Consider the following 20,815-nt stretch of genomic DNA (forward strand, 5'->3'; position numbering starts at 1 on the left):
TGGTGAGTATCTTTGCGACTGGTGAGTATCCTTGCGACTGGTGAGTACCTTGTGACGGGTGAGTATCCTTGCAACTGGTGAGTATCCTTGCAACTGGTGAATATCCTTGCACTGGTGAGTATCCTTGCGACTGGTGAAGTAGCTTGCGACTGGTGAGTATCTTGCGACTGGTGAGTATCCTTGCGACTGGAAGTATCTTTGCGACTGGTGAGTGTCCTTGTGACTGGTGAGTATCTTTGCGACTGGTGAGGATCCTTGCGACTGGTGAGTATCTAGTGACTGGTGAGGGTATTAGCGACTGGTGGGTACCCCAGGTTTTGTACCAGGGAAGTTAGAGGTAGTGTAGGTAAGGAAGAGCAGGTCGTTAATATTATCCCCATAGAGTAGAGGGTAATAATGTCCGACAGGATTGGGGATGCCACTCAGTGCACTTCTTGCGGCATGTATGCGTTCCTTGATGAACCAATCGAGGACGAATACTGCTGTGCAAGATGTGAGCGACTTGTTGCTCTGGAAGCCCACATCGTGGATCTAGAGAACACAGTGACAAGACTGCGTGGCATCTACAACCTGGAAAGGAGCTTGGACTTTACCCATCAGGCGCTGGCAGGGGTCAGCAAAGAGGAGGAAGGAATAGAGGAGATGCAAGCAGCAGAGGTACGCAGCTGGGTGACTGTTAGGAATGTTAGGGGGAGGAGAGTCAGGGAGGCCAGTCCTGAGTTGGTACACCCTAACATGTTTGCCGAGTTGCAGGTTGAGGGGGATATCAGCTCAGGGGTGGCAGAGCTGGAGCATGCGCCCTCCCCCAGCTGCCAGGGGAGGGACGGCTCCAGGAAGAAGGGGGGCCGTAACTCAGGAAAGGTTAGAAAGGTTGTGGTAGTTGGGGACTCAATTATCAAGAGGACAGAGAGGGAAATCTGTAAAAAAGATCGCATGAACCGAACAGTTTGTTGTTTACCGGGCGCCCGAGTTCGGCACATCGCAGATCTGGCAGACAGATTGTTGGGCGGGGCTGGGGATGACCCAGCGGTCATGGTGCATGTGGGCACTAATGACAAAGTTAAAGGTAGGTGGAGGATCCTTAAGAACGATTTCAGGGACTTAGGTAATAGATTGAGGAAAAGGACCTCCAAGGTGGTTTTCTCTGAAATACTGCCTGTACCTCGAGACACACAGGAGAGGCAGAAGGAGCTTAGGGAAGTTAACAAGTGGCTGAGGAATTGGTGTAGGAAGGAGGGGTTTGGGTTCCTGGAGAACTGGGCTGACTTCTCAGTCGGCTACCGGCTCTTTAGTAAGGATGGGCTGCACCTTAATGGGGACGGTACAGCTCTTTTGGGGAGAAAGATGGCCACCGAGTTGGAGGGGCTTTTAAACTAGGAGACGGGGGGGAGGGCTCAGAAATAGAATCAGTCAGGAGGGAGCAGAGGACTGAAGGCAGTTGTAGGGTCAATAGCGACAGTAGGTCAACAACATCAATTGGCGGGTCTGTGCGGGAGAACAGCAGACCAAACAGAAATAAACAAAACCGCCAATCACGTTTAACTTCCGTAAAACTAAGAGGGGTATATGCTAATGCCAGGAGCCTAGCTAATAAGATGGATGAGTTGGACATGTTAGTACATGTGGAGGACATAGACCTTGTGGGAATAACGGAGACTTGGTTCGACCCCTCACATGACTGGCTGGCCAATATCCAAGGGTATTCGGTGTACCGGAAGGACAGGGTTGGTAAAAGAGGGGGAGGGGTATGTCTCTATGTCAAGAACAATATAAAGGTGCTAGAAAGGAGTGACATTACGGATGGGATGAGCATGGATTTAGAATCTGTGTGGGTTGAACTCGATAGGGAAGAAGATAAGGGAAAAGTAGTTGTGGGGGTTTGCTATAGGCCACCTAACCAAGGGGAGGAGGTAGAGCTGGAATTTTTAGCACTAATAGGTAAAGCGGCAAAACTAGGATCAGTCATCATATTGGGGGACTTCAATTATCCCGACATTGACTGGGAAGAGGGGACTGCACACTCGCATAAGGCCCGGCTATTCACGGAAACCTTACAGGATAACTACATGTCGCAGTTGGTGGATTCCCCTACTAGAGAGAATGCTATCCTGGATCTATTGATCACTAATGACCCAGACATAATCTCGGAGGTAGGAGTCCAGGACAACCTGGGCTCTAGCGATCACAGGATGATCACATTTAGTATAAATAACAATATAAAAAGGCAAGTGGGGAACATAAGAACCCTAAACTTCAGAAGGGCAGACTTTCCAAAATTGTACTCATTGATGGAAAGGGTAAACTGGGACCAAACCCTGGGATCACTGACCACAGAGGAAAAATGGGAATGCTTTAGAACAATATTAAGCAAAGGCATCTTGCAGTGCATTCCTATGGGGAATAAATTTAGAAGAGACAAAGCCAAACCTGGCTGGCTAAACCGTAGCGTTAAAAAACTTATTAGGGGAAAAAAATTGGCCTTCAAGAAATATAAATCAGAGGGCACCGTATCGGCCTTCCAGCAATACAAGGAGGAAAATAAGAAGTGTAAACACGAAATCAAGATGGCTAAAATCAACTTTGAGAGACAAATAGCGGAGGATAGTAAAAAAAACCCAAAGAAATTCTTTAAATATATCAACAGCAAAAAAACTAGGGCAGAGCATATTGCACACATAATTAGCGATGATGGGAGGATGGTTACAGAGGACACTGAAAAAGCAACCGTGCTGAATTCTTTTTTCTCGTCAGTCTTTACGCAGGAAAAGGAAGGGTACACTGACCATGACTGTATGGTTAGTAGTAATACACAGGACTTGCCACTATGGCTAACAGAGGGGGAAATCAGGGAAAGACTGGATAAACTTAACACAAACAAATCACCAGGCCCGGATGGCGTACATTCGAGAGTGCTCAAGGAACTCAGTATGGTTATATCTAGACCACTGTTCCTGATCTTTGCTGACAGTATTAGGACAGGAGATGTACCAGGGGATTGGAGGAAGGCTAACGTGATTCCGATATTCAAAAAGGGCCAGAGACATATCCCGGGAAATTATAGGCCTGTCAGTCTGACATCAATAATATGTAAACTTTTGGAGGGGATGATAAGGGACTATATCGTAGAGTATGCTAAAGACAACAACATCATCAGTAGTAACCAGCACGGGTTTACAAATGGGCGATCTTGTCAAACCAATCTCTTAGCATTCTACGAGGAAGTGAGCTGTGAGCTAGATAGGGGAGACCAGTGGATGTGGTGTACTTGGATTTCGCTAAGGCGTTTGATACAGTTCCCCACAAGCGCTTAATTTATAAAATAAGGTCTGCAGGTATCGACAGCAGGGTTTGCTCTTGGATACGGAATTGGCTAAAAGGCCGTGTCCAAAGGGTAGTAATAAACAGCGCATACTCAGACTGGTCTGAGGTAGTAAGCGGGGTGCCCCAGGGCTCAGTCCTGGGACCAACCTTGTTCAATTTATTCATAAACAGCATTGAGGACGGGATCAGTAGTTCGTTATCAGTTTTTGCAGATGACACAAAATTGGCCAGGGCAATAACTGCACAGCATGAAGCAGATATCCTACAGAATGACCTGGACAAAATTACCGAGTGGGCAACGACATGGCAAATGAGGTTTAATGTGGAGAAGTGTAAGGTTTTGCACTTGGGGACCAAAAACATAAAAACACAATACACGTTAGGAGGGGAACCCTTGGGGGAATCAAAAATGGAGAAGGATCTGGGAGTCTTAGTTGATGATAGATTAGGCAACAGCATGCAATGCCAAGCGGCAGCTTCCAAAGCCAACAGAATATTAGCATGCATAAAGAAAGGGATGTATTCCAGAGATAAGACTATAATCCTTCCACTTTATAAAACTCTGGTCCGACCGCATCTGGAGTATTCTGTCCAGTTCTGGTCGCCAGTCCTCAGGAGGGATGTGTTGGAGCTGGAGAAAGTCCAGAGAAGGGCAACTAAACTGATTAGGGGGTTGGAGGACCTTACCTATGAAGAGCGGCTGCAATCGCTCGATTTATTTTCCCTGGAGAAAAGACGTCTGAGAGGGGACATGATAGCAATTTATAAATATCTTAATGGGGATCTCAGCTTAGAAGAAAAGCTGTTCATTCGAAGGAATTGCATGAGGACTCGAGGACATACAATGCGATTAGAGGAGAAGCGTTTTAACCTCAGGCAACGTGGGGGGTTCTTTACTGTTAGGGCTACAAGATTGTGGAATTGTCTACCACAAGAGGTGGTTTCTGCGGGTAGTATGGTGACTTTCAAAAGACTCTTAGACTTACATCTCAAGGATCAGGAGATTGAGGGCTATGTTAGATGATTACAGTCACACACACCTACACAGGTTGAACTGGATGGACTATTGTCTTTATTCAACCTCACCTACTATGTAACTATGAGGGACAGGCATAAATCAGATGATACTAACCCCATGGGGGCCACCAGCACGTCTGTGGCGTCCGCCAGAGGATCTCGTTAGAGCTACAAACCTCTGCACCTTCCTGTTGAGCCAAAACGCCAAACAGATCCAACTCGGGGGTACCCCACTCGAGACACAACTGATGGGACCACTCCCCTTGGTCCAAACGCCTGCCGACTGAGGTAATCCGCCCGCCAGTTTTCCACCCTGGGAATGTGTACGGCGGAGAGGGCTGGAACAAACTGTTCTGCCCACCTTAGAATGTCGGCTACCGCCAGAGCCACCAGGACACTTCTCTGCCCCCTGTGTGATTGACATAAGCCACAGCCCTGGCATTGTCTGATTGAATGTGCACTGGACAGCCCTGAAGATCCATCCAATGGTTCAGACACAGTCTGATCGCTCAGAGTTCCAAGACATTGATCGGTAGTCTGGACTCTTCCACCATCCAGATCCCCTGAACAAAAAGCTCAGGGCACCTCCCCAGCCTGGCATCCGAGGTTACCACTGTCCAATACAAGGGGAGGAAGGATTTGCCCAGCCAGAGCGCAGGAGAACAAAGCAACCACATTAGGGACTCCTTCGTTCCCCAATGCAGCCGGTTCAGATTGTCCAGAGACTGCGGAGTTTTGTCCCATTTGGTCAGAATCTCCCTTTGCAGAGACCTCATATGGAACTGTGCAAATGGAACCGCCTCAAAAATGGTAGACACCTTTAGCTCCAGCAACCGCATGCAAGTCCGGAGGGATAACCATCTGTTGGTCAGCAGGAGATGAATTGCATCCTGCAATTTCTAGAGTTTGTCCAGAGGAAGGAGCATTCTGGGTAAGGCAGAGTCCAGAGTCAGGACCAGATAGTCCACCTTTGTGGACGGAACCATGGCAGACCTCTGAAAATTCAGAATCCAGCCAAACTCCTGCAGAGTTCGTATTGTGATCTCCAGGTTTTCCATCAGAGCAGGAGACTTCGCTCGCAGAAAGAGATCGTCCAAGTAGCCCAGCACCGTGATCCCCCATTGGTGTATCAAAGCTAGCACCGGGGCTAAGACTTTTGTGAAGACCCGAGGAGCAGACGCGAGACCAAAGAGTGACGCCACAAATTGATAATGCTCCTCTCCCACGGCAAAGCAGAGGAAGCGCTGGTGACTGGCACATATTGAAATGTAACGGTAAGCATTCTTGATGTTGATAGAGGCAAGGAAATCCCCCTGATGCAGGGATGCCACCACCATGCGAAGGAAAAAACCTTGCCGAGGGAAAAGAGCAAAAGTCGATCATGTAGCCAGACCGAATGACTGTGGACCCACTTGTCTTGCACCAGGGAAGTCCACGGGTCCGGAAACGAGCATAGACGTCCCCCCATCCCCGATACGTGCGAGGGCGCACCTTTATGCTGAAGGAACCTTGTCCATGGGTCTGGAGAAGTGGGCTCTCTGCTTGCCAGACCAGGTTTGTTTGCATCCTTCCGAGGAGGCCCTGAAAGGCTTCAAGCCTTTGCCAGTCAACCCCGAGGGATGAAAAAAATGTCTCTTACGAGTCAAAAAGGAAGGCCCATGTCTACGACGAGGTTTCTTGCCCTTAGTAGCCTGTGGAAGAAAAAAGGTACTCTTTCCCCCCCCTGAGAGACCTTTTATGATGTCATCCAGGGTAGCTCCAAACAGGCGATCTCCTTGAAAGGGAAGATCAGTCAAGGCCTTCTTTAGAAGTCTGGTCCTCAGACCAGCATTTGAGCCAAAAGACACGCAGAAGGACCACTCCAAAAACAGAGAGCCGAGCCACTAGGGGAGCTGCATCCAAAGAGGCATCACAGATAAACTGCAGCCCCTGGACCAGCTGGTCCACCAGCTCAGAAAAGGCAAAAGCTGTCCCTCCAGGTCACTGAAAAAAAGCTTAGCCCACTAGGTCAGAGTTTGCGAAACCAGGGCAATGGCGACTACCAGCCTCAGTGCCAAAGTGTACATATTGGGGGGCCACAGCCTCTGCCTTCCTGTCAGCCAGCCCCTTAAAGGCTGGGGACTCGGCAACCAGAATCATAGTTGCATTGTGCAATCTGGAAAGTTCGCTCCTTCTACAGTAATCCCAGAAGAATTCTGGGCTTTTCCCATAACGGTCATCTTTTCTTCTGCATAGTGAAACCTCACAATCCCATCTCTTGGTACACACCCCACCTCCCACCCTGACCCAGTACTGTATCTTGGCCTAGGCCAACAAGGCCCAGGCCTAGGGCAGCAAAAAAAAAGAGAAAAAAAAAAAAAAAAAAAGCCTTCTCCCGGCTTCCATGCAAAAAAGGGTCCCGCCAGCTTGCGCTACACTTTTAGTATTGTGCCAGTTTTTTGGAGCGAATTGGGAAGGGTCCAGGAGGCAAGTCAGTCTGGCACCCCCAAAAAGCGGTCACACTGCTACCTGCCAGTATGATAATACCGGCCGGTGAGGACATTCAGACAGACCGCAGGCCGTATACCACACTTAATACAAATGGCCTGACGGCCACCAATGCTATTAAGTGTGGCACTGCAGCCTAATGCTCCACTGAAGGCCACACTGATATGCTGCACTGATGAGTGGGCACTGATGGGCAGTAATGAGGCTGCACTGATATGCACTGATAAGGCTGCACTGATGGGCAGCAATGAGGCTGCACTGATGAGCACGAATAAAGGCTGCACTGATGGGCACTGATGAAGCTGAACTTATGGGAACTGATGAGGCTGCACTTATGGGCACTGATAGACTGTGGTTGTGGTCTGTGGTTTACAGATGACAGGACGGGCCATAAACAGGAAAGGGTGTGGCCTTTACAGGAAGGGGTGGGTCATATTTAAATTTGGGGGTGCCCAAGCTTAGTCAGGCCTAGGGCAGCACAAAACCTAAATACACCACTGCCCTGACCTCAATATCCTCAGGCCCTGTGCACGCTTGTCAATTTTTAAACGTTTATGGGGATTCCTTCCCCAGCATAGGATTAAAGAGACCCTGCATGGTCTTCCCGCTCAGGTTTCTCTGGCAAGCGCTTAATTAGGCCATTTTTGCTTCGACTCTCCTGATCTTCTAATCAATATAGTAAGGAACGATTATCTCTCTGCAGCTGCTACATTTGTTTACCAAAGTCCTCCAATACTCGATCATGTACACCTATCCTCTCCTCCACTTGGCTGAGTACCTGTCCAATATCTGCCCAGACTGCTGCTCTATCCGATTTCAAGGACGTTTCTATTTTAGCCAGCAGTCCACTAAAGCTTCCTTAATAAGAGGTAGACTTGCTTTGGGGTCCTCCAGGTCTTGATATGCTAAGGCTGGACTCTCCCCTTTAAATCCTCCACTTTGTGCTTTGGGTCCCCCTTGCGGGGCTCCTCCAATACGTTCTGGTCTAGTTGGCCCTAGGCCACTTATCCTCCCTGCTGAGAGCTCCTGCGCTATGGGTCTTTGCTTTCCTGTCCCAGGGCTCCTTATCTAGGGCTATTAGGGCCTTCTTCCATCATACTAGTCTCTGCTGACAAAGTATTACATGCCCTCTGGGCTAGGGACAGGTTGAGTTACTTTACTGGCTTTTTATTTCTTCTCATCCTTGGCTCCAGATGGTATTGACCGTGAGAAGAGGGGAGGGCACAAAAAAGAAACCGGTGCCCAAGCCACCAAAAGAATAATTCCCACCAAGAAAAGAGTGGCCGAGTGGATAAAGTAAAGGCAAGTCCAACATTCAGGGCAATCTGGCACAGCCTGCAGAGTTCAAATATGAACTCCGTCCCTTTGGGCCAACAGGTGAAGTTTATACCCAAGCGCATAAATGGAGTGGCTGTAAAGAACACAGTGGTCAAACAGAGCATACACAAAAAAAAAAAAAAAGCCCGCTGTTGATTGCTATAGGACGACAATAATCTCTAATAGTCTTCCCCCCCCCCCTTCTACTAATTTAGGGGGTCTTCATCCTATCTTCTTCCCCATATAGGGCTCTCACATTACTTGACACAAATCCCCCCTGAGGGCCGGCTTACCCTCTCCAGCACTACAGTCCAAAGACGGGCACAGCTCCTCTTCATCCACATCCTCTGTAGATGAAAGCGGAGGGGAGTTCTGGAACCTGTATAATGGTGAAGGGAGCAAACGTGTAGAGGTTTCCCAGCAGACGAAAGTGGCAGAACGATAGAAAAGGGATCAGAGACCCTGGGTCCAGCAGCACAGGGCCCCGCTTAGACGATCGAATGCCGTCTCACACTAGCGTGGGCTGCACGATGCTTCGGGAGGCGGCGGGGGAAATCGGGCAGCAGCCCGTCTACTCCAGAACTGCAATGTGGCCACTTGGTAAAACTTCTACTTTGTCTACAGAAAATTATATAGCACCTTATAGGTCTCCTTTGCTGCTAATGTCAACAAGCCCTAACAGATTTACTGGCAGGATAAAACACTTTTGGAAATGACTTTTCATCCCTTGAAAAGGACTAAATATAAAAAGTAATGCAATACCTTAACCCAGTTGGGATTTAATTGTCCTCACATTAAAGCTTTCAGTACCTTTTGACAAGCAATATTTTTATCAATGCCCAAACATTTTTAGACCCAACTGTCGGGCCATATCCACAAGTGAATAGACAAAACACCATGATAAACCACCAACCATGCAGATGGCACTTTACGTACAGAGTAGTAGTAAAACAGGCCAATTAGCTGGAGGTTTCATATTTCTATCAAAAGTACTGCCCTTATAAAAGAGTATACCATTATTAATATTATTGGCCTGTCACTGTGCATTGCAGTGCCTTGGTTTAAACAAATGTGAAATCATTCTTACAGTAGAGTATTAAAACCCAATAACATACTTCTCTACACCCTGTGCCTGTGTTAACAGTATCCAAAGCTTACAAATGTATCTATAATAATATACATTTTATTTTCTTCCCAATATTCTGAGTTTTGAATATTGAATAAAAAAAAAAAAAAAAAAAAGGGGGTGGGGAATAAAAATGCACTAACTGTATATACACTGCAGCAAAGAGACAAAGGCATGACACAAAATGTGTATACTGTTCTTTAAATGTAGCTGTCTCTGATCCAGAATTTCCATCACTGACATTTTTAGCTTTTTTGATTGAAAACAAAAATTTAGTTATGGAATAGAAGCATAGAAAATAGTCAGTCAATCTAGTCTCTAGTCTTCTACTTGGACAAAATCTGTCTGCTTCCAAAGTATTCCTTTTCAAAACGTTTGAAGTCTGAATCTGAGAACACAGATTTCTGTTGCACTCTCTTTTTCTTCTTTACTTTCTGGTCTCTTGCTTTCCGTCCGCAGTGCTGATTCACAATCTGTAAGGAAAGACGACATGCTTAGCATCAAAAGAACATCATATGCAGGTTGTGGTATAATAGGTGTACTTAGAGATACAACTTGGTAGACTTACAAACCAGTATACCATACATTTCTCATGTATCCCAGAAACTGCAAAGAGATAGTAAATTTGAAGTGTAGGTTAACCCTAAAACCATATGAAAGTGTGGAATAGCTCAATAAAATTGTCTTCACAGATAGTTTATGGATAGATTTTACTTTGCTTTTATTGTAAAAAGGAAATGGATGAGCACACATTGCCTACAAGCATCAAAATCACTTGTGTAAGAACAAATAGTATTTAAGTTACAACTATCAAGCTAAAACATCAAAGCGGTTTTATAGCTGAAGAAATGCGAGGTTGATTTGGACACTGGCAAACAAAAAAAAAAGCCATTGGACAGCCAAGTAAAACCCTCCCCATTACCAACATGCAAGTTTTGTAGAAAACCAGTATTTGGCATTAAATCACAAATACAGAGGGGTGGGCCCTGTGTCCTCCTGTCCTGCGACTTTAAGAACATACAGGAAGTATAAAAATTGTATTGTTTATTAGGGACACAGGATTCAGTTAATCTGAGACAGAGGGATGGGCAACACAGCAAACAAAACACGAAGAAGCCCACAAGCAAACAATAAATCTGGGACTGCCTGAAAGACCTTCTGCCAAAAACTGGCATCAAAGGAGACCTGAACAGCCATCTGGCAAAACCAGAACAGAAAACCAGGCAGCAGCCTTGAAAATGTGGGGAATAGATTCTTTTAATTTTTGGAGAGGGAGGCGGAACTCCGCTTTAAGGTGCACTCGATCGGTAAGTGCCCCTCCTGGATTTAAAGTCAGCAGCTACACATACTGTCGCTGTTGACTTTTAATATTAAGACACTTACCTGTCCTGGAGTCCATCGATGTCGGCACCGCAGCCGATGTTTCCATCGGCTGTCGGGTTCTGGCGCTGCCATTGCCGGTAAGGGAACCCGGCAGTGAAGCCTTGTGGCTTCACGGGCGGGTCCCTACTGCGCATGCGCGAAGCACGCTGCGCATTCCTACTGCCTCGGCGGCGGAGGAGGGGGCAGAGATTCCGAGGGACGGCACCGTATCCCGGAAGTGGTTGAAGGGTACCTGTCAAAAACAGGTACCAGTTCCCCCTACCCCTGAAAGGTGCCAAATGTGGCACCGGAGGGGGGGGGGGGGGTTGGAGGAAACAAAAGAGCGGAAGTTCCACTTTTGGGTGGAACTCCGCTTTAACAGGAAAAAGGTGGGATTTTATTTTTAAATCCTACATTTGGATTATTAACGGTCCTAGCCACTGGGAAATGTTAGAATGAGAAGACGGTTCCTCCTTATTGGGACCATCAGGTCTGCAAGTGCAGAATGCAGGTTTACTAACTGTTGCAGAGAAACGGGAAAGTTAAAACAAAGCTTGGTGGAGGCAGAGGATCTAGTCTAGTTTGTAGCCCCTGGAAGCCATGTTATCCAGGCATTAAAGATTTTTTCTGACCAGGTGTTCTAAAAGGCCAACAGATGATCCCATTCTTTGGGAAGTGGGGGCATGTCCCTTCAAACTGTTAGAGAAGCGCCAAAAAGACATCCGCCATCATTAACAATAGGCGTTTTTATATTGCCGTCTACAGACCAACAGCCATAGAAACCTTCTTATGTTTAGACGGGAGACTAATTCAGGAGTTAGAACAGAATATCAAATAGGGGTGTTGAAAATGATCGGCGCATCGATGCATTACTATGCAGCCTTAACGATTCTGCAGTGATGCAGAATTCAGGTTAATCACGATTGTGCATGACCTCATACTTGCTCCCTTGCTCTCAGCAGAGGAGAGAGGGCCATCCTCCAGGGACACTAGCAAAAGACTGAAGCATTTGGTTTGTCAGTGCCCATATCCTTCTGTAGGTGAAAGTATAATTAAAAGGTTTCAGATTATCTGAATACTTGGGTTCTTTAATGCAGAGGTTCCCAACCCTCGGACAACACAGCAGTTGAGTGAGCCAGTACAAACTGCACTGACATCCTCCACTCAATAGAATATGCTCATTTTCTTCTTCTCCCAGTACCACTTTCTGCCCCGAGAATTCATTCACAGTGTCCACAACTGCCACCATAATACCTGGAATGGTGCCCAACTGCCCCCGACAGCGCTCAGTCCCCATCTAGTCTACCACAACTGGACAAATGCTCCTGCTCACACCACGAGACTTGCAGCAAGTTCCTCTATTCAGGATTTCCCCCCCCTGCCCCCAGAGGCGACAGGCTGAGGGGAGAAAAATACACCTGCAGAATGAATAATCATTGTTATAGCCAATCAGAGGCTATCATAATGATGTGATTAAGATTTGGTTCCCCTGGGGCCCGTTAGTAGGAGACCCGGAGCGGTTGTGGACAGCCTGGTCTCAGTGACGGGAGTGCTCGATCAAGCGAACTTCCAGCACAAACATAGGAACACATATGCAGTGCCCAGGTTTAAAGCCCACCTCCTGGATGCCTCATATAGGTGTTAGGCGGTCGTAAAGATATTAAAAGGTCTCCTTGACAACATCAAAAAAGGTACACAAGTTTGTTTTGGCATACCCCGCTTGCAATACTATGCCATCTCATGTGGTCTTCCTTGTTCCTCATGCACAATACCACATTCTTAGGGCATGGCGAAAAAAATAAACATAAATTAGAGACGCACCGGAATTTTGGCAGACGAAACTGGTGTGTTGGCATTTTTGACGATAAAGAAAAAAGGTGCCGAAAAGCGATTTTACTGTGCGAATTGTATGCAAGAGAGATTTTTACCCCACAACAGAAGTGCAAGGAACCAGTGTGAGGACATAACATAGAATTTAAAGGGATGCATTTTTCTTGCGTTAAGGTGCAGATAATGGCCGACAATAAAATTTAGATTTAAGTTCATGATATTAAAAAGTCAAATGGAATACAACTATATAAAAATATTTAGGGCTGCAACTAACGATTTTCATAATCGATTAGTTGGCCATTTATGATTTTGATTAAATGGAATAAAAACCTAAAAAAAAATTTATATATTATACACATTATATATATATATATATATATATATATATATTATATATATATATACACATATATACACACACACACAGTGCCTTGCGAAAGTATTCAGCCCCCTTGAACTTTGCGACCTTTAGCCACATTTCAGACTTCAAACATAACTGTCATTTTTTGTGAAGAATCAACAAGTGGGACACAATCATGAAGTGGAACGAAATTTATTGGATATTTTAAACTTTAACAAATAAAAAAACAAAAATTGGGCGTGCAAAATTATTCAGCCCCCTTAAGTTAATACTTTGTAGCGCCACCTTTTGCTGCGATTACAGCTGTAAGTCGCTTGGGGTATGTCTCTTATCAGTTTTGCACATCGAGAGACTGAAATTTATGCCCATTCCTCCTTGCAAAACAGCTCGAGCTCAGTGAGGTTGGATGGAGAGCGTTTGTGAACAGCAGTTTTCAGTTCTTTCCACAGATTCTCGATTGGATTCAGGTCTGGACTTTGACTTGGCCATTCTAACACCTGGATATGTTTATTTGTGAACCATTCCATTGTAGATTTTGCTTTATGTTTTGGATCATTGTCTTGTTGGAAGACAAATCTCTGTCCCAGTCTCAGGTCTTTTGCAAACTCCATCAGGTTTTCTTCCAGAATGGTCCTGTATTTGGCTCCATCCATCTTCCCTGTCCCTGCTGAAGAAAAGCAGGCCCAAACCATGATGCTGCCACCACCATGTTTGACAGTGGGGATGGTGTGTTCAGGGTGATGAGCTGTGTTGCTTTTACACCAAGCATAACGTTTTGCATGGTTGCCAAAAAGTTTGATTTTGGTTTCATCTGACCAGAGCACCTTCTTCCACATGTTTGGTGTCTTGTGGCAAACTTTAAACTACACTTTTTATGGATATCTTTAAGAAATGGCTCTCTTCTTGCCACTCTTCCATAAAAGCCAGATTTGTGCAGTATAGGACTGATTGTTGTCCTATGGACAGAGTCTCCCACCTCAGCTGTAGATCTCTGCAGTTCATCCAGAGTGATCGTGGGCCTCTTGGCTGCATCTCTGATCAGTCTTCTCCTTGTATGAGCTGAAAGTTTAGAGAGACGGCCAGGTCTTCGTAGATTTGCAGTGGGCCGATACTCCTTCCATTTCAATATTATCGCTTGCAGTGCTCCTAGGGATGTTTAAAGCTCGGGAAATCTTTTTGAATCCAAATCCGGCTTTAAAGTTCTCCACAACAGTATCTTGGACCTGCCTGGTGTGTTCCTTGTTCTTCATGATGCTCTCTGCGCTTTAAACGGACCTCTGAGACTATCACAGTGCAGGTGCATTTATACGGAGACTTGATTACACACAGGTGGATTCTATTTATCATCATTAGTCATTTAGGTCAACATTGGATCATTCAGAGATCCTCACTGAACTTCTGGAGAGAGTTTGCTGCACTGAAAGTAAAGGGGTTGAATAATTTTGCACGCCCAATTTTTCAGTTTTTTATTTGTTAACAAAGTTTGAAATATCCAATAAATTTCGTTCCACTTCATGATTGTGTCCCACTGGTTGTTGATTCTTCACAAAAAATTTAAGTTTTATATCTTTAGGTTTGAAGCCTGAAATGTGGCAAAAGGTTGCAAAGTTTCGCAAGGCACTGTATGTATGTATGTATGTATGTATGTATGTATGTATGTATGTATGTATGTATGTATGTATGTATAAATATTATTCTTGAATATCTATATACAGTGGTAATTGTAAATATCCAGCAATTTAGTTGGATATTTAATCCACTCAGACAGATATATGTATTATTAGAAATTTAAATGTGGTACATAAACTCAGAGATTAAATTTTTTAAAGTCTGAAAACCTAAAACACTGTTTTACAAATTTTCAGACCGGATTATACAATATTCATGACAGACTCCCTTGTAATATGCCGGTAGCTTGATACAAGTTCCCTGCTCCTGCTGTCACTTATGCTGGCCATACACACTAATTTTTCTTTAGAAAATTTTTAAGAACATACAACCAATTTTCTAACCATTAGTGGAGTCCATTCGGTGTTCATTGTCAACTGCAGTGGCAGGAAAATTAGAAGGAACAGAATGAAAAACTTCTCAATCAAATGAGTCTTCAAATAGTGTATGTGGTTTTTGCTCAGAAGTTATAGTCATTTTAAAAAATTGAATGTTAAAGAGGAAGTAAACCCTCCTCTGCAAGTTGTACCTATAGGTGGTAAGCCTATGATAAGGCTCATCTATAGGTACTATAAATATCTCTTAAACATGTACTGTTTAGGAGCTATTTACCTTACATGCAGCCAGTGACATCACTGGCGCATGCGCTCTGAAGGAACGGCCGCTGGTGCCGTTCCTTCAGAGCCCCGTGCCGTGACCGTCGGCGTGCGCGGGAGTGACGTCACCGTGGCTCCGGCCAATCAGATGGCCGGATGCTGCGATCCCAGAAGACTGAACATGTCGCCCGTCAGAGGTAAGCGGGCGGCATGGCGGGGCTTGTTCTAAAGGTAAGTATTTCATAATGAGCTAGTATGGGATGCATACTAGCTTATTATGGGTTTCTCTTCAGGTTGGAAAAAAAAAAAAAAATTTAAAAAAATTTGGGTTTACAACCTCTTTAAAAGCAAGTGGAATTTTCAAACACCACTTATCCATTCAACGAATATTCATGCAAATATTCTTTTCCAAAAATCAATACATGTATGGGCAGCATAAGATATGTAGCAGCAGCATTTTTTTTTTTTTAAATCACCTGTCATGATGGGGTATTTATATAAGAAAAAAAAAAAGCCCTTTATAGAACAGCAGATAATCACTACTATAATTATAATTTCGGCTGTGAATGTATTATATCTTGTATCCAGTGGCGGCCCGTGCATAGCGGGCGCCAGGGCGCCGCCCCCCTACCCCTAAAAAAAAAGAAAAAAAAAAAAAATGACAAAGCGAACAAATAAAAAGTTTTACAAAAAAAAAAAAAAATTGGGTTCGCCGGCCTTTGTAATGGAAGTGGTGGCTGGGGGGGGGGTTACGTCCCAGAAGAGGCGCCGATCGGCAACCTTCTGGGGGCGTAACCCGATCGCAAGTCCTTGCGATTGGACACCCCCACTTTCGGATATCCTGGCTGTGATTGGTCCAGTCTCCAGCCTGGACCAATCATCATCCAGGACATCCGATCCCTGACGTCACAATGGGGGCGGTGCCGGTGCGTGAGTCAGTCACTCACCGTCACCGCCGCTCGGAGGACGAGGGAGAAGCCGCTCTCCTTCCCGCCGCCGCCGCAGAGAGGACGGACTGGATCGAGGAGGGAAGAACCTGCCGCCGCCGCCGCCAGGTAAGTGCATTAAATTGAAGGGAGCACGCACGCTGCACTCTGCAATCATTGGGGGGGACAATGCTGTGGCCACTCTGCAATCATTGGGGGGACAATGCTGTGGCCACTCTGCAATCATTGGGGGGGACAATGCTGTGGCCACTCTGCAATCATTGGGGGGGACAATGCTGTGGCCACTCTGCAATCATTGGGGGGGACAATGCTGTGGCCACTCTGCAATCATTGGGGGGGACAATGCTGTGGCCACTCTGCAATCATTGGGGGGGACAATGCTGTGGCCACTCTGCAATCATTGGGGGGGGGACAATGCTGTGGCCACTCTGCAATCATTGGGGGGGGGACAATGCTGTGGCCACTCTGCAATCATTGGGGGGGGGACAATGCTGTGGCCACTCTGCAATCATTGGGGGGGGGACAATGCTGTGGCCACTCTGCAATCATTGGGGGGGGGACAATGCTGTGGCCACTCTGCAATCATTGGGGGGGGGACAATGCTGTGGCCACTCTGCAATCATTGGGGGGGGGACAATGCTGTGGCCACTCTGTAATCATTGGGGGGGGGGACAATGCTGTGGCCACTCTGCAATCATTGGGGGGGGGACAATGCTGTGGCCACTCTGCAATCATTGGGGGGGGACAATGCTGTGGCCACTCTGCAATCATTGGGGGGGGGACAATGCTGTGGCCACTCTGCAATCATTGGGGGGGGGACAATGCTGTGGCCACTCTGCAATCATTGGGGGGGGGACAATGCTGTGGCCACTCTGCAATCATTGGGGGGGGGGACAATGCTGTGGCCACTCTGCAATCATTGGGGGGGACAATGCTGTGGCCACTCTGCAATCATTGGGGGGGACAATGCTGTGGCCACTCTGCAATCATTGGGGGGGGGGGACAATGCTGTGGCCACTCTGCAATCATTGGGGGGGGGACAATGCTGTGGCCACTCTGCAATCATTGGGGGGGGACAATGCTGTGGCCACTCTGCAATCATTGGGGGGGGACAATGCTGTGGCCACTCTGCAATCATTGGGGGGGGACAATGCTGTGGCCACTCTGCAATCATTGGGGGGGGACAATGCTGTGGCCACTCTGCAATCATTGGGGGGGACAATGCTGTGGCCACTCTGCAATCATTGGGGGGGACAATGCTGTGGCCACTCTGCAATCATTGGGGGGGACAATGCTGTGGCCACTCTGCAATCATTGGGGGGGACAATGCTGTGGCCACTCTGCAATCATTGGGGGGGACAATGCTGTGGCCACTCTGCAATCATTGGGGGGGACAATGCTGTGGCCACTCTGCAATCATTGGGGGGGACAATGCTGTGGCCACTCTGCAATCATTGGGGGGGACAATGCTGTGGCCACTCTGCAATCATTGGGGGGGACAATGCTGTGGCCACTCTGCAATCATTGGGGGGACAATGCTGTGGCCACTCTGCAATCATTGGGGGGACAATGCTGTGGCCACTCTGCAATCATTGGGGGGACAATGCTGTGGCCACTCTGCAATCATTGGGGGGACAATGCTGTGGCCACTCTGCAATCATTGGGGGGACAATGCTGTTGGCACTCTGCAATCATTGGGGGACAATGCTGTGGGCACTCTGCAGTGATTGGGGACAATGCTGTGGCGCTCTGCATTGTGGGGGCACAGCACAGTGTTCATTGCATTGAAGGGGGCACAGCACCGTGTTCATTGCATTGAAGGGGGCACAGCACCGTGTTCATTGCATTGAAGGGGGCACAGCACCGTGTTCATTGCATTGAAGGGGGCACAGCACCGTGTTCATTGCATTGAAGGGGGCACAGCTTCAAAGTCACGCAATTTTTTTACTGCGTTTTTTGGCGCGAAGCAATACCTATTACATTTTTCTTTTTGCGCCCCCCCAAAAATTTTGAGCACCAGCCGCCACTGCTTGTATCATGTGTATGTATATAATAAAAATTCCCAGAAGACGGATATGTCCCCCCCCCCCCCCTTTTTGTGCAAATTTAAAATGTAACCTTCATTTTGTAGCAAATATTTTGAAATAGCCAGAAAAGCCGACTTCACATAGCATTTATTATGGTTGTGTTTTAGGCATTTATTATTTCAAATGGAAATTTTGGTACCTAAAATGCAGGGTGCACATGGTAGAAACCCGAAAATGTATTATTTTTTGGGCTGAAACAACTAATCGATTGATAGACAACCAATTATGAAACTAGTTGTCAACTATTTTCATAATCGATTAGTTGGTCAGCCGAAAATATAGTGCAATGCAAATACAGCTCAGTACACCGTCCATACATGTCAGTAGATGGCAGAGAACTTATCAATGTGTGAGGAGCAATGTAGTCCTGGGCAAGAGAAGGAACCAAGTAATTCTAAAAAGGCAGAGATTTTTACCTTGCTAAAGGGACACTATATACAGTACTATTACTTTGCTGCTCCCTATAGGGGCACTTTGAAGGCAGGAGGAGCCAGAAGTGGAGGGGGAGGCAGAAGAGGAGAATCAGTGCTGCACTGTGCAAAACCATTGCACAGAGCAGGTAAGTATGACAAGTTTGTTTAAAAAAAAAAAAAAAAAAAAAAAAAAAAAAAACAACACACACAGCGAGCGTTTACAATCCCTTTAAGGGCTCTGTGCAGGGAAGATCAGCATCTGAACCCAGAGAAGCTAGAGGCTGATAGACTGGAGGTAATATAAGGCATTACAATTACATTAAAGTATAAGTTTACCAGTATTGTCCATTATATTTAAATTATATCCATGAAAAAAAAAAAAAAAAAAAAAAAAAAAAAAGTCTCAGGTTCTAGTACTACTTTAATATAAAAATTGTATTTCCCCCCTGCACCCTTCATATAGCTTCATGTCTGACTCCCAGTTAAAATACCCTGCTTACCTCTTTGACAACTTTTTTGTTTGCAGCAGTGTGGGATCCAAGCATATATTTGAGGTTTTTTGCAAGATAGTCTTGTGATGCATGTTTTTTATACTCCTCTGAGAAATAAAGAGAAAAAATAAGCGATATTATTCAGGCACTCGTTTATATAAGCCAGCGCTATGCTATACTTAGTGCTTCATTTCAGAATTCATTTTCCTGTATAAAACATATGGCTGGCCTCTGTCATTTAGCCCTCCTAAAAGGAGAAAAGAAAACCAGCAGGGATACAACAGCAATGAAAACCTGGTCTGGAAGCAAGTGGAAATCATTGGCGTATTGGTGTCTACTTCAGTGGATTTTCAGCTTCCAGGGGGATTGGCCAGGTATTGTATATATCAGGGGTCTCCTAACTTCTAAACAAAGGGCCAGTTTATTGTCCTTCCGACTTTAGAACGGCCGCAATGTGGCCAACAGAAGTGGAACTTTTCCTGCCATCAGTGGGAATAAACATCACATTTGGTATTAGGGTGAGGAAAAGTGTTCCATCATTGGTATAGGGTGAACTAGTGCCCAGTGTTTGGTGTCAGTGGGAGAAACACCACCCCATTGTTGGTGTCAGTTGGTAGAATAGCATCTCATATCTGTGGACGGAATGGTGCCCCAAGGGCCAGATAAGGCAAGCAAAGGGCCGCATCCAGCCCCCAGGCCGCAGTTTGGAGACCATTGGTATATCCATATACATCCATACAAGTTGAACCAATATGACCCCTATGCATGTTTTAGTGCGGTTTCAGTTTTGCAGAATCACACTACAGTCCATTTAACATGGTTTGCTATGGGTCACATTCACATGTGCATTTTATGGAAAGGGCTTCAATGGATCAAAAACGTGTATTTAATTTAAAATGCACCTGGAATATGCATCAACTGCAGGTGTGAACCAGGCCTTACACGTGAAAATCCACCAACACGCAGGCTTTTTAGAACATAGAGTCCCTAGCGGTTTCTTATCACAAATGCCCCACCTGTCTGTCAGTGGGATATATGATCTGAGCCGCACATGCGCAACTTGGACCACATTTACAGCCCACTGTGACGCGACTCCCCTTTACATGTGCGTGAATGATGTCACCTGCGGCATGGCTATTTAAGCACCTAAAACTTCACCACCGCTTTAAGACCAGGCCTTTTCTGACACTGTTTTCTAGCAAAAGATGATTTTTACTTGTAAGATTACTTTTTAAAAAACACTTCAAAAACACATAATTTATTATTGTTGTTATTATAATAAAAAAAATGAAATTAGTAAAAATTTTGGTCATTTGTTTTATATTGTACTAAAAAAAAAAAAAAAAAAATATGAGGAAGTTATGCTGAGCAGATAGATACCCAACATGTCACACTTTAAAATTGCCCAAAATTTTGGCTACTGCGTGGTCATCCAGTTGGGGGGGGGGGGAGACACGATCCAGTCCGCTGCTTCTAAAAGCGATCCAGCTGCTCAGATCGCTTTTATCAGAGCGAATGACTGGTTGGAAAAAAAGAACATCAAAATACTGGGGTTATGGCTAACCACTCCAGGCCATAGCCCCAGCAAACCACTTCAAAGCCACAACGTATATATTACACACGTAATGTGGTCCTGAAGTGGTTAAAACACGTATGAGCAGATTAATACAAAAGAGGGTGGGTTTTAAATCTGTCATACAGCAGTTATTGAGGTTACCTGCATGTTCACATTTCTAATCTTTGAAGAGAGTTTTCAAAAGGTGCAAACAATACCATGTGATATGATCTCCTT

The 20,815-nt window shown here is 45.7% G+C and overlaps 1 protein-coding gene across 3 annotated transcripts in view; it reads right to left on the reverse strand.

The window, feature by feature from the left end:
• Positions 1-9,574: 9,574 nt before the first annotated feature.
• Positions 9,575-20,815, reverse strand: part of RPS19BP1 (ribosomal protein S19 binding protein 1) — a 146,299-nt gene continuing 135,058 nt past the window's right edge. For all 3 annotated transcript variants that reach the window (XM_082266186.1, XM_082266185.1, XM_082266187.1), the window contains 2 exons: positions 19,033-19,130; positions 9,575-9,741 (listed from right to left, as the gene is read on the reverse strand). In XM_082266186.1, coding sequence (XP_082122312.1) covers positions 9,595-9,741; positions 19,033-19,130 — 245 coding nt within the window. In that variant the 3' untranslated portion in view covers positions 9,575-9,594. The remainder of the gene's footprint in view (positions 9,742-19,032; positions 19,131-20,815) is intronic.

The sequence above is a fragment of the Pelophylax lessonae genome (genome assembly GCF_965119305.1).
Source record: "Pelophylax lessonae genome assembly, chromosome: 8".
NCBI classification, from domain to species: domain Eukaryota; kingdom Metazoa; phylum Chordata; class Amphibia; order Anura; family Ranidae; genus Pelophylax; species Pelophylax lessonae.